This window comes from Saccoglossus kowalevskii, chromosome 1 (genome assembly GCF_978046115.1).
Source record: "Saccoglossus kowalevskii chromosome 1, keSacKowa6.1, whole genome shotgun sequence".
Classification (NCBI taxonomy): Eukaryota; Metazoa; Hemichordata; class Enteropneusta; family Harrimaniidae; genus Saccoglossus; species Saccoglossus kowalevskii.
Window position 1 is genome coordinate 31199062 of NC_140641.1, and position 13537 is coordinate 31212598.

General features: G+C 41.0%; 2 protein-coding genes across 2 annotated transcripts; both read left to right on the forward strand.

The window, feature by feature from the left end:
* Positions 1-4925: 4925 nt before the first annotated feature.
* On the forward strand, positions 4926-7254 carry LOC102801690 (transcription factor Spi-C-like). The gene is made up of 2 exons (XM_006812169.3): positions 4926-5227; positions 5336-7254. The coding sequence occupies exons 1-2, from the start codon at positions 5035-5037 to the stop codon at positions 5647-5649; spliced, it is 507 nt and encodes a 168-aa protein (XP_006812232.2). The 5' UTR covers positions 4926-5034; the 3' UTR covers positions 5650-7254.
* Positions 7255-7405: 151 nt separating this feature from the next.
* On the forward strand, positions 7406-13059 carry LOC146750837 (uncharacterized). The gene is made up of 2 exons (XM_085497576.1): positions 7406-8391; positions 8676-13059. The coding sequence occupies exons 1-2, from the start codon at positions 7406-7408 to the stop codon at positions 13057-13059; spliced, it is 5370 nt and encodes a 1789-aa protein (XP_085353702.1).
* The last annotated feature ends 478 nt before the right edge of the window (positions 13060-13537 follow it).

The following is a 13537-nucleotide window of genomic DNA, read 5'->3' on the forward strand; positions in this document are numbered from 1 at the left end:
TATACACTAGTAAAAGTAATTTGAAATTGATTCTTTGTACAACTGGTAACCAATGAAGTTTAATAAAAATGTCTGTAATGTGGTCATATTTTCGAGCACGAGTGACAAGGCGGGCTGCTGCATTTTGTACACGAATAAGAGGTTTTATCTTAGTTACAGGGAGACCAGACAATAATGAATTACAGCTGTCTAAGCGAGAAGATATGAATGCATGTACCAACTTTTCAGTATCAGATTGGGATAATGATTTACGAATACGATTAATATTTCTTAGATGGGAATATCCAGATCTACAAATAGTAGAAATGTGTGTTTCCATAGATAGCTGCGAATCAAACAAGACACCTAAGTTTCTAGCACTTGACGAAGCACTAACCAATTCTTCACCAATTGCGATACTAGACAAAGGACACGAGTCTTGTGAGAATCTCCGAGACGACATGCACACAAATTCAGTTTTCGACACATTCAAAAGTAGGAAATTACAAGACATCCAATCGCTAACGTCTTGAATACATAATTACAAAGGGTTCTATTCTAGGCACTGGATGTCGTGCATATCACGTGACGAAAAACGTACGCTGACTCTCTATGTTTCAAATCTTGGCCAAATTGTTCAATAGTTGAGAAAGAACGCTCATTTATTTCTAAAAAGCCAAAACCTTGACACTTAATTGGACCAGGCTTCAAGTTCATAGGTGTTCGACAATAAAAGTGTGTGTCGATTACAAAATCAACATATATAATTTTATGCAGGTTATTAATCGTTCAACAAGCAGGCGTACTTCAAATTATAGTGACAACACAGGTACGCGTTGAAACATCGATCGTGTAAACAAGCCAGGTATTTACAGGCGTTGCGTAGGGCTAGTGGAACCCATGTGGAAGATGACGCGGCATAATGACTGTGGGGGCAACAAGATAACCGACACGCACAGTGAGATAAACCCATAGTTTCGTTATAACTACGTATTGTGTTGTGATTGTTCTCTGACCAAACATAGATAACTGTCACAATATACCAGGACTAGATGACCTTCTAAGTTGGTGTCATAATTATAGTGGCGTTCACGTTAGAGATCTCGGCACGTGCCGAGACTCGGGACCGAGTCGGCACGTGCTGAAAAGAACTCGATCTCGGTCCCGATAGATGCTTGGGATATTTTACGGACATAGATATTTCATATTAATATATAATGTATTCGTAGTTAAACCACCAGTCCATGTGCGCAAATAATTGCGTCGTATATCTAACAAGAAACTGTTCTCTTAATTCTAAAACAAACTGCGTCACCCACGCTGATTTGAGCACATGCACGTGACTGTCACATGACCGAGTACGCATGACTTATTATTGGAGCATTGTTTCAACTACTACTAGTAATGCAATGCGTAAAGCAAACACAATTGACTGCTTGTTTATCAACTTCAAAGGGCTTCGATCTGATTTTTTTATATGCTGTAGCTGGCGAGTGGTATGCACGGGTATCAAGTTTGCTCTGTGTGCGCATGAAACTTAGTCGGGTGAGTATCTAAAGAAAAACCATGGTTGGTATACACGACCCCAGCCCATTGTTATACGGGTAAATGACAGCGCGGACATGGAAATATGTCATAAATAAGTTTGACTGTACAATGGGCGGTGTATCGATCACTCGCATGATAACTAAACTGTCTAGCTGTAGATCTACTGGAAGTTATATATGTTTTTCAATTTCCACGAGGAACGCCAGTTTTGGGCATAATGTTAACCAAAGGGTCACGGGCTCCTGCTCTGCACCACACAGTTATTATGATTGCATTCAGTCACGTCAAGGAGTAAATTGCAACACTCGAAAACTGTTGTTCGCGACATACAAAAGCCAGTCGACAACTCTGACAGGGGGCATGTCGACACGTCATGGAAATGTGTGTAATCAAAACATCAGTATACACTGATTTATGGTATCTATAATAAAAATTCTGATCTTGGCTGATTCCATCCAAATTAGATAAATCATGTCGAGTACCACATGTATGACCCCGCTCGAACGCGATTAATAATTCGGGCTTCGTCAGTACAATGTCCGTGAGCCCTGGACATTTTTTTGTTACTCTTGCTTTATTGTTTTTGATTTATTAGAATATGGACGACTATAGGGATACACGGAAAGCCTAAATTCTAATAATTGAACACGTTCTCTCAAATTATTCTTGGAAATAACTGGACCGATTTCAATACTGACAGTGATGGTTGTAGTTGAACGTACGTTATTTTTTTAACCGACCGATGGCCATTTTGCTATTTTCGAAATCGGATTCACGGTGGCCGATTGGCGGTCATGCTTTTTTCATTATGCATCTATATCTGTTCCCCTCGATTTGTGTTTAATAATAGCAACTCGTTTTGAAAATGCCAAGGGAACTAAAATTAATTATTGACAGGGACTATGTTATTTACATCGACTTATTAAATGTCTAGTGTGGTCTACCTGCTAATGTCCACCGATTTTCTTTCACTTCTTGAGTTTTGATATGATTCCCATGCAACGCCACATGATAAGAAAGATTATATTTGCTTCAGAGTGGCGTACGTTACATGCTGATTAGCTGAAACCGAAACAGAATAATATAGGAACTAATAAAATGTTTCCACAAACATAACTATTTCTACTTCCGACATTCACTTTCGTATATACATTACATATTAAATATCGTGGAAACTCCACGACGCTCTTTTACTGCGAATCTAAGTGTTATTTATACGTCTGCGTCACGGTACTTTAGCTAGACAATCGATATGACCCCTAGTTATCATGTCTATACGTAGCCTCTCATTGCGTTGTACATACCAGCAGCAGATGGCAACAAGTTTAGAGTAAAACTTTATTTCCTACGAGTAAATGACGCTGAGTCCATGTGTCAGTGTTTGTGTGTGGTATACCTCCCAGAGAAGATCCCCCATACGTATACGTTGCAAGTATGGCTTGGCGATATGTATTTACTATCTTAGCTGCAAAGCCCAATCGATGATATATAAAACATGCGTGGTGTTTATCCGTGATCGAAACCTTTGTTCTGTACAAAAGTACATTGTATATGCGATGGGGATTTTTTGTCAGGATAGCCGTAATGTGTGTGTGCGTGTTGAGAGAGGGTATTACTGGCGCAATTAAAAACATATTTTCCGAACTTGTTCAATAACAGATATTTATTTCTTTTTTGATGGCATTAAAACAACTAATAAGTGGTGATTATTAGCGAGAAGGCAAGTTCGTATATTCGATAATTATCTGTGCTTCCGCCACCTTGGTTTATTTACATATGTATATTTCATTCTCTATTTGTTTAGACCCTCGTTTGTGGAGCGTTGAGCATAGCGTTAACTGGTTTCGTTGGCTAGGTTCTACGAACCTCGTGTACGACACTAACGCATTCACCAACCAGATTTTGACGTGTGACATTGATGGGCTCACGCTGTGTACTATGACAGAACAAGAATTTCTTGACATCTTTTCTAACTGCGATGACAATCTAGATGTATCTTTCCGACATTTACAAAACTGGAAAACAGGTAACATTTCACGGTTGTTAGTGTGTTATTTTCAGTTGATGACGTCGGTCAAAATCTCTTTTACAATTACTACATTTGGTCGAGAGAAGATTGTTTTGTTGGCGTTATTAATTACTTTATATATTATTATATACAGGCTGTATTATAACTCATCACGTGCGCTCGTCGCCATTTCAACCACAGGGAGCCCAGGAACTATAATCAACTGTAATATGCAGTCTCTATAAGCGGGGGGGGGGGGGTATCGGCTGGTATCTAGTGTAAGAAATAGACAAGGGATGAAGGCTCCAGCCAGCTCACATTTTTTAAATTCGAAAAAACAATCGAAAAAAATAAAAAATAAAATCTAAAAAAAATACCAGGTTGAAGAATATTAGTTGCTCCTTCGAATTTCGCCAAAGCCTTACCTACATTTTACCGATATCTGCAGAATAAATCAAGAAAACTACACAAATTGACTCCATTTAGGAATTCCTAACGGTTAGTCCGAACGCACGACACCGTTGGAGGCGTGGCCTGTTCAGCATTTGTCAACAACCAATCACAAGACTGGTTACGAACCAGTTGAGCAAGGCTAACCTGGTCGTGACCTCGATGTGGTTCGTAACCAGTCTTGCGATTGGTTGTTGACAAATGCTGAACAGGCCACGCCTCCAACTGTGCCATGCGTTCGGGCAAACCGTTAGGAATTCCTAAATGGAGTAAATTTGTGTAGTTTTCTTGATTTATTCTGCAGATATCGGTAAAATGTAGGTAGGGCTTTGGCGAAATTTGAAGAAGCAACTAATATTCTACAACCTGGTATTTTTTTTATATTTTATTTTTCATTCTTTTCGTCTGTTTTTTCGAGTTTAAAAAATGTGAGCTGGCTGGAGCCTTCATCCCTTGTCTATTTCTTACACTAGATACCAGCCGATACCCCCCCCCCCGCTCATAGAAACTGCTTATTACAGTTGATTATAGTTCCTGGGCTCCCTGTGTTTCAACTTGAAAGATGACACAAGAATACGAATCTGAAGAAGATGGGCTGTGGCACAACAAATTTATAATTAACATTGTAACGAAATCTAAATCAAAACTGTAACGAACGTCTTACCTGCCACCGTGGTAGTAGATACTAGCTTTATACTCGCGAAGATGCCAGCAATGTGTTTGTACGCCATTTGAATATGTGACAATATAATCAAAATAATTCAACTAATAATAATTATTGATATTAATGAAATATGAATGCATGCATTTTTTGACATATTTCCTATCCACGTCATTCACTTGCAGTTCCTCCATTCAACATGGCAGTAGAAGGCGCCAGCAATACTTGTCAGCAAACTTATTATAATCATTCTACAACTTTTTCAAACGAGTCAACGAATTTCGACCCAGTTGGACCGAACCAATTATACGATGACATCTTCCAAAGCGTTGACACGAAACCATTCGATCTGAACCACACACTGTCATTTGAGACTCCTAAGCCTAAAATGGCTACGGAGTATGCGCAGTTCGGACGGATGCATCAGAAAAGTTACAATTTCTGCCACATGTCTCCCGAAGATTTTTTGGAACCCACTCCACAGGACGAAGCTGAGACTCCTAGCAGCAGTACAGTGACCCAACCACCGAAACGGAAACGGGGACGTCCGCCCAAATTTAGACCCCCCGAACAATTGAAAGGTACATCCATTATAATAATAGTCTAGCAGACGATAGTTATTTTTGTCTAGTAAGTGAGCTTACTTTGTTTGTTTTTTATATTTCGTTTCTTCTTTTCTTTCCTGGCAGAAAAGCGATGTCATCCAATCTTATGGAAATTTCTTCTTGAGAATCTGAATGACCCCCAGATGTCGAAGTGCGTGACTTGGGTAAATAAGGAAGTGGGTGTATTCAAATTTGAGTCCGCAAACAAAGAAGAAATTGCGCAGAAATGGGGTCAAAGAAAGGGAAATCGGAAGTTGATGACCTACCAAAAGATGGCGCGCGCATTAAGGGATTATGGGAAGAAAGGAATCATTCGAAAACATCGTAGACGCTTGCATTATATATTTCTTCCTCGCTACCTGGTCCGAGAAGCCAATGAAAATACGCCAGTTCCCTGAAATCCAGGTTGTGGCATTCATCCGAGACGGTGGCCCAAATGAAATATTAACAATACGAGATGTGGACGGACATATTGCAATCAAGCGCGTAAAGATATAATGACGAGAAATGTTGTGAAATAATTAAGCATTCACGTTTGGTATTAGCTCAACCAACCAACCAATCAATCAATCAAACCAGAACGGCATAGACATGATTGTACAATGATCAACACATTATAATGTTGCTGATTTAAAAACAAAAAAACAGAACAAAAAAACAAACAAAAAAATCGTGTTCTCGACAAATTAAACACCTTTTTATGTTTAAACAAACAAAACATAATAGGCAATAAATATTTTGACAAACCAATAAAAAAATAAAAGTAGATCGGTGTAAATGCAAATAGGAAATTGACATTGTGTGCTACTTCGGTATTTACTGCTGGTCTTTAATTTCGCCGCCTGGCATAAGAATGCGTTTAATGTCATGTTATATATAGCTACTGGTAAACACAAACGTTAGAACAATTGCATCTACAGGTATGTCAAGCATACTCCGTGTTTTTAACTATAACAACCATCAGTGTACCGTGCGCGCGTCGTCTGACGTGTGGCGCACTGGTACCAATTGTCGAAGGTCGGACCATCGAACGTCATTGAATATGCACCCTGGTAATTTGTATTCAGCCTGTCAAAAGAATAATTACTGAAAGCTGTGATCAGTCATAGATTGATTATTACCTGACATTGTTCTACCGATATTATCCGACTGCCCTCAAATGAATGCCACTGTTGAGGTGTATCTGTATTTTTAAACTCCAGAAATAGTATTCGGAAAACCGAAGTCTCGTCGTTGGCTTTTCAAAATTATTAGAAGGTAGATTTTTCAACAAAAAGATAATCCTTTATTATCGTAGACATAGATTATTATAGCACGGTAACGTATACATACAGAACATCATTACCCAGAAAACCATTCAAGGGAAAGTGCCCTCGTCATAATGTCTACTGCGTCAGGCATATTACAATATATTATCTAATCAACGCAAATATGCAGGTATTCAAACAGCGAGCTGCAAGACAGCCCTGCGTCTCAAGATATTAACTCCTAGTAGCGAGAATAAATAAGTTTTGATCCTATCGTTATTACCATGTGGATACATATATTTTTCATGTTATTTAACCATAACTTCACTTCTTTTTATCGGATTTATTTCATTGTTGTATGTATTTATCAGTATTTATTATCTTTAGTTATGTTATCAAGATTGCGTAGTAGTAGGCAAATTTCCTATAGATTTATGCTGTTTTCGTGACGCAAAGAAACACACTTTGGCCTGTATTCAGCCATTTCTATCAGTTTACATAAGTGTATTCTCCCTGATTGGCTCAATTAAACAACCAATCATATTAATTGACGCCAAGGATTAAAATTCTAAGGTGTGAATCCACCCTTGTCTTTAAATTGACAAAGAGTGTTAATTAAGACAGATTTCATCCTTTGTACTCCAAGTGATACATTGTTCCAAATCGTCCTAGTGTATGTAGTTTTCAACTAGCTCTATCTCATTGCTGTACAACTGAATAAATGCGTGTTCACCATTAGAACATTGCACACTGGTATACCGTCTACTGCTTGATGTATCTACAGTCTATCTGGTGAGATTTAAAGATCCTATACTGTTTGTGGCAGTTTCCCCCCACAAAATTGGTGCCGAGACCAGGATTCTCAACCAGACCTCTACGACTCAACGTCAGATCACAGCAAGCAATCATGCCAAGAACAGTTCAACTCATCCAGAAGCGGGATAAAGCTCGGACGCAACTCCGAAGAGTCCTCGAACCAGTTGAACTACTAGTCAATCAGTTCAATGAGCTACAAGACATAGAGACCGCTCATCAAAATATACGCGTGCAGCAAGTGACGATAGAAAGAAAACTTAACGATCTCATCGCCGCTAACAAAGCAGTCATGGACGTCGTCGATGTTGACAGCCAAGAATTCGACGAAACAGAGTCGTACGAAGTCGATGTCAGCCACCGATGCACCCGACTCGCGCTATTCTTAGAGGAACAAAATGCGACAGCCCAACGCGGTCAGCAGACCCAACGCGAGCCAGTCCAGCAAACCCAGGCAGCTAATCCGCCGCAACATCGACATAAATCAATACAATTACCCCAGCTCAAGATACCGACGTTCTATGGCGATTCACTACTATGGTCTTCATTTATTGACAGTTTCAACGCCGCTATTCACAACGATACGCAAATTCCACTGGTCCAGAAGTTTTCTTATTTGCGTAGTTTCACTGACGGAGAAGCTGGAAGACTAATCGACGGACTCCCGATCACCGAAGTAAACTACACAATCGCCTACGATCTCCTCAACAAAAGGTATGGACAAACCCAAGATATTATAAACGCTCACATGCGATCACTGTGGAACAGACCCGCACCGGAAAACAACCCAGCAAGCCTACGCCACTTTCACGATGATCTAGAAACGACCATCAGAGCATTAAGAGCCCTTGGACGTGACGAACAAAACTTCGGCGAGCTGCTAATACCAATGCTGTTAGACAAGTTACCTATCGATTTCCAGCGACAGTTAACGCGTGCGAAAGGAAGAAATGCGTGGACACTAACAACACTCAACGAAGCTATGATTAATGAGATCAGTGTACTTTCAGTCGGACATGAACCCACACTATGTTTCAACCCGACACTTATCAACCAACCGTCTCTGCGTTCCGTACACAGGTAAATCGAACCCCAGTCGATAAATGTAACGAGACCAATCCTCAGAATATATCTGCCTTCCACGGATCTTCACAGCGACGTCCCCCGAGACAGTCCACGACGCGATACTCGAAAGGGAAGAATTACCAAAACTGTGCTTTCTGTGAGGGACCACACAAGTCGCTCAATTGCACAACGTATAACAATTACAAAGATCGCATAGACATTGTGAAACGCAACTCGTTGTGTTTCAATTGCCTCGGCAAGCACGCAGTGCGAGCATGCAGATCCCGTTTTACGTGCAGACAATGCCAAGGTAAACACCACACGTCATTGCATACGGACAATAGCAATTCAACTTCAAACCCCAAATCATCCGAAGTGAACGTCCATTTCTCGCATGCTACTCGTAATTCTGAATCTCGGATTCAATCAGAGCGAAGAACATATACTACGCCTGAGCCCAAACTACGCAGAACTCTGCTGAAAACAGCTAAAATTCCTACATCATATAATGGAAATACTTTACCCGCCACAGTGTTATTTGATGAAGGGGCCGACCGTAGCTTTGTTACTCAAGGGTTCGCCAACAAATTACGCGCTAACGTTCATTCATCAGAAGTTCTCAATCTCAAGGCGTTTAGCAACCCGCGTACCGGATATAAAACCATCCCGCGTACTACATTGAATTTACATAAACGTGATGGTACCACCGCTCCTATTGACTTGCTTTACGTCAACGAAATATCCGATGATCTGATGAACAATGTCACCGCGGACATTTTACAACTGCCGTACCTTCGAGAATTGGAACTAGCACATCCCATTTCAAGCGAACCAACGATAACAATTGATATTCTCATAGGAGTCGACAAATACTGGGATTTCGTTGGTGACAACATAATTCGTGGTCCAGGGCCTACAGCTGTTTCATCGCCGTTCGGCTACCTGCTTTCCGGACCAACACCCACTGGTGAACCTCGATCATCACGAGTGCAAACTTTCCACATCACCGCGTTGCCTTCAACCCAGGACCAACTAGAAGCAAACGTTACATCGTATTGGGATCTGGAAGCCATCGGTATACGTGACGCGATAACCACTTCGGACGAACTCACTAACAATCAAGAGCAGTATAAACAATACACTGACAATTATTTATCACAACAAGATGGCAGATTCATCGCTAAACTACCATGGAAGGCGAATCACAACCCTCTGCCTACAAACTACAAGTCGGCAGAGAAACGTACACGTAACATGATCCACAAATTACCACGTGACATTGTCAGTATTTACGATAAGGTAATTTCTGACCAACTAAATCGTGGATTCATTGAAGAAGTCACCAACGACAACACATCCGTCGGACACTACCTGCCTCATCGTTCGGTAAAACGTAACAGTGCCACCACACCAATACGTGTAGTATATGACTGCAGCGCCGCGACCGGAAACGGACAACCGAGTCTCAACGACTGCCTAATCACTGGTCCTCCGCTTCTAAATAACTTGACTTCAATACTACTGAGATTCAGATCGAACCCTATCGCATTAACTGCCGATATAGAAAAGGCATTTCTGCAAATACGACTTGATGAACACGATCGTAAATACACCAAATTTCTATGGCTATCGGACAGCAACGATGTGAATAGTCAGTTCAAGACGTATCAGTTCAGTTCGGTCTTATTCGGGGCGACATGCAGCCCATTCATCCTTAATGCCGCCATCAAAACACTCACGGATGACAACATTGAGATTCCAGCCGCACGCAATCTCCAACAAAACATTTACGTGGATGATGTAATCACTGGTTGTGATAGTTCAGATGACGCCGCTCAATTCTATAAAGAATCAACGGACCTCCTCGCTACACGTCATTTTAATTTACGTTCTTGGAGCACCAATGATCCAACACTACGGGATGCCATAACCAGTAGCCATCGAGCGAGCTCAACAACCCACGTCAACATTCTCGGAATGAATTGGAATTCGGATACTGACCAGCTCAACGTGAAATCACTTGAACCACCGAACTTTGGTCCGCTCACATCGAAACGTGACGTTGTCAGTTATGCCGCCAGCCTCTACGACCCGCTAGGCTTATTTGCACCAGTACACGTAAGAGCCAAATTATTGATCCAACAATTATGGAAATCAAACCATAGTTGGGATATGCCTATTTCAACGGAACTGTTGCCTGTTTGGACAAATATCGCCAATGATTTATTTCAAGTCACAAATCGAGACATCAATCGCCGATATTTTGCTGACACGGACAACAATAACATTGAAATACATGCGTTTTCCGACGCTTCAGACAAGGCTTATGGTGGGGTAATTTATATCACAGCCGAAGACGGTCAAACTGCGCTAGTAATGGCCAAAAATAAAGTTGCGCCGATCAAAAAACAAACATTGACATTACCGCGTCTGGAGCTGATGGGTGCTGTCATAGCAACGAGACTAAGTCAGTTTGTATCGAATGCGTTATCAACTAAATACAACATCACCAAACGCATACTATGGTCCGATTCACAGATTGTCTTACATTGGTTGAATAATCGCGGCAAACAAGATCTATTTACCCGAAACCGAGTCAGCGAAGTCAACAAATCAGAACAAGAATACAAGTACGTGCCGACCCATCACAATCCTGCAGATCTGCTCACCCGTGGAATAAATCCCGCAGTACTACACGATTCTCACTTGTGGTGGAAGGGCCCAGAATGGTTATGTAATCGTGAATCCTGGCCTAAATGTGAACTTTTCAATTCGAATGTGCAAAGCGATATATCTGTCAATCACTTACAGATAGAAACCACTCAGCAGCCCCTCGAATCGATTTATACACATACTAATCAGCCTGTTGATGACCGCGAACGTACCATGAACGACACCAAACGTAATAATTCTGACACTGAGGGAATACCAGCCGGCATTCATCAAATTATTGATATTCATGCGTACAATGACGTACATCGCCTTCTGCTTGTAACAGCATATGTGTTACGCTTTGTCAACTTATTGAAGAAACGTATCATAAACAATGACAAAACGCCGCCAGTTTCGAACACCAATAATCGTCCACAAACAACGATGCCTTCAGCAACGGAGATTATTAACGCAGAAACGGTTTGGATACGAGCTATTCAACACACGGAATACGCTAGTATAATCACCGGTCTTAAACGGAATAACCACAAGATTGGACCTCTGAGTAAACAATTAAAATTATTCCTGGACGAAGACAAACTACTAAGGACAGGCGGTCGTATACAGAACTCTAAATTGGATTACAATACTATACATCCAATTCTCCTACCAAGTCATCATCAGTTTACAACAATGATTATAAATGCAACGCATCTCAGACTGAACCACGCTGGTTCTCTGGCAACTACCACAGCTATACGCGAACGCTATTGGGTTCCGTCTATTCGTCGCGTCGTAAATACCATTCTCCACAAATGTGTGACGTGTAAACGAGTCGATGGGCATCCTTACTGCAAACCAATACCCGCCCCATTACCAGATTATCGCGTACGTCAAGCACCCCCATTCTCAACATGTGGTATTGACTACACTGGGGCTCTGTTTGTCAAAAACCCACATAATAACACTATCACGAAAGCTTACATCTGCTTGTTCACGTGTGCTATAACCCGAGCAATCCATTTGGAACTAGTGCCGGATATGACGACAACCACGTTCATGCTAGCCTTTAGACGCTTCGCCGCCCGACGTTCAACTCCCACGATGTTGATTACCGACAACGCTACAACCTTTGTATCGGCAGCTAACGAGCTTAAAGAAATCATATCAGACCCAGAAGTTCAATCATTTCTATCAAAGAATCACACTACTTGGCGATTCATTCCCAAACGTAGTCCCTGGTTTGGTGGGCTATATGAGCGCATGGTGGGAATTACTAAAAATGCCCTAAAGAAGGTATTAGGCAAGGCGTGTGTTACGTATCATGAACTTGAAACTATCCTCACAGAAATAGAGTCTTCAATAAATGACAGACCCCTAACACACGTGTCTGCAAGTGTTGATGATCTCACACCATTAACGCCATCGCACCTCATCAACGGACGGACAATTACTAGCCTACCACATGCAGTACCCGATGATGCAACGGATATTCCGAGCAATCACCGCGTGTTAAACCGCCGCTATCAACACATTGCTTCACTCCAACGCACTTTCTGGAAACGCTGGTCGGCGGAGTATCTTACTGCTCTTCGAGAAAGACACCTACTCACCACGAAAGGCGTGACAACTAACACAGTCAAAGTCGGTGATATCGTGTTAATTCACGATGATATTCGGAAACGAATCAACTGGCAAATGGCCAAAATAACGCGACTGTTTCCAGGCAAAGACGGTATTGTTCGTGTAGTCGAGCTCAAGACGCGACATGGGATGACAAATCAAGCCATCACAAAACTATATCCGTTGGAATTAAATGCCGGCGTCCCGACGAACACGCCTCCGCTCAACGATGGGGATATCCCCAGAAGTCATGTGCACGACTCCAGTCCCAGTTCAAAGAATCGAACGCTTCTTACACAACGCAAATCGAATCACGCAGACACTTCCCGTTTTCAACAAAAGCAGCGAAAGGCTTCTGTGTTGGCTAACAAACGCATTAATATGCTTATCAAGAAAGACCTCGTCTAAGGACATAAATGAGACTTTTATATAGAGAACAACACTTTCTTCAAACTTTATTGACTCTTTAGTTATGTGACTAATCAGTCTCATTTGTCAACAAGTAATGTATAACTATTGTAAGCATTGCCTTATCGTACAATGACTATTTGATGACATAATTATTATTATTATTATAGTTCTAGTAATAATTTTCGTATTTTCTTTTCAGCATTTTTTGATTTATTCTAGTATTTAAATAACATTCATATCGTCCACATATGCCTTGTATCGTACAAGAGTATCTTCTCCGCCCCCGGGAGTATATCGTTATTACCATGTGGATACATATATTTTTCATGTTATTTAACCATAACTTCACTTCTTTTTATCGGATTTATTTCATTGTTGTATGTATTTATCAGTATTTATTATCTTTAGTTATGTTATCAAGATTGCGTAGTAGTAGGCAAATTTCCTATAGATTTATGCTGTTTTCGTGACGCAA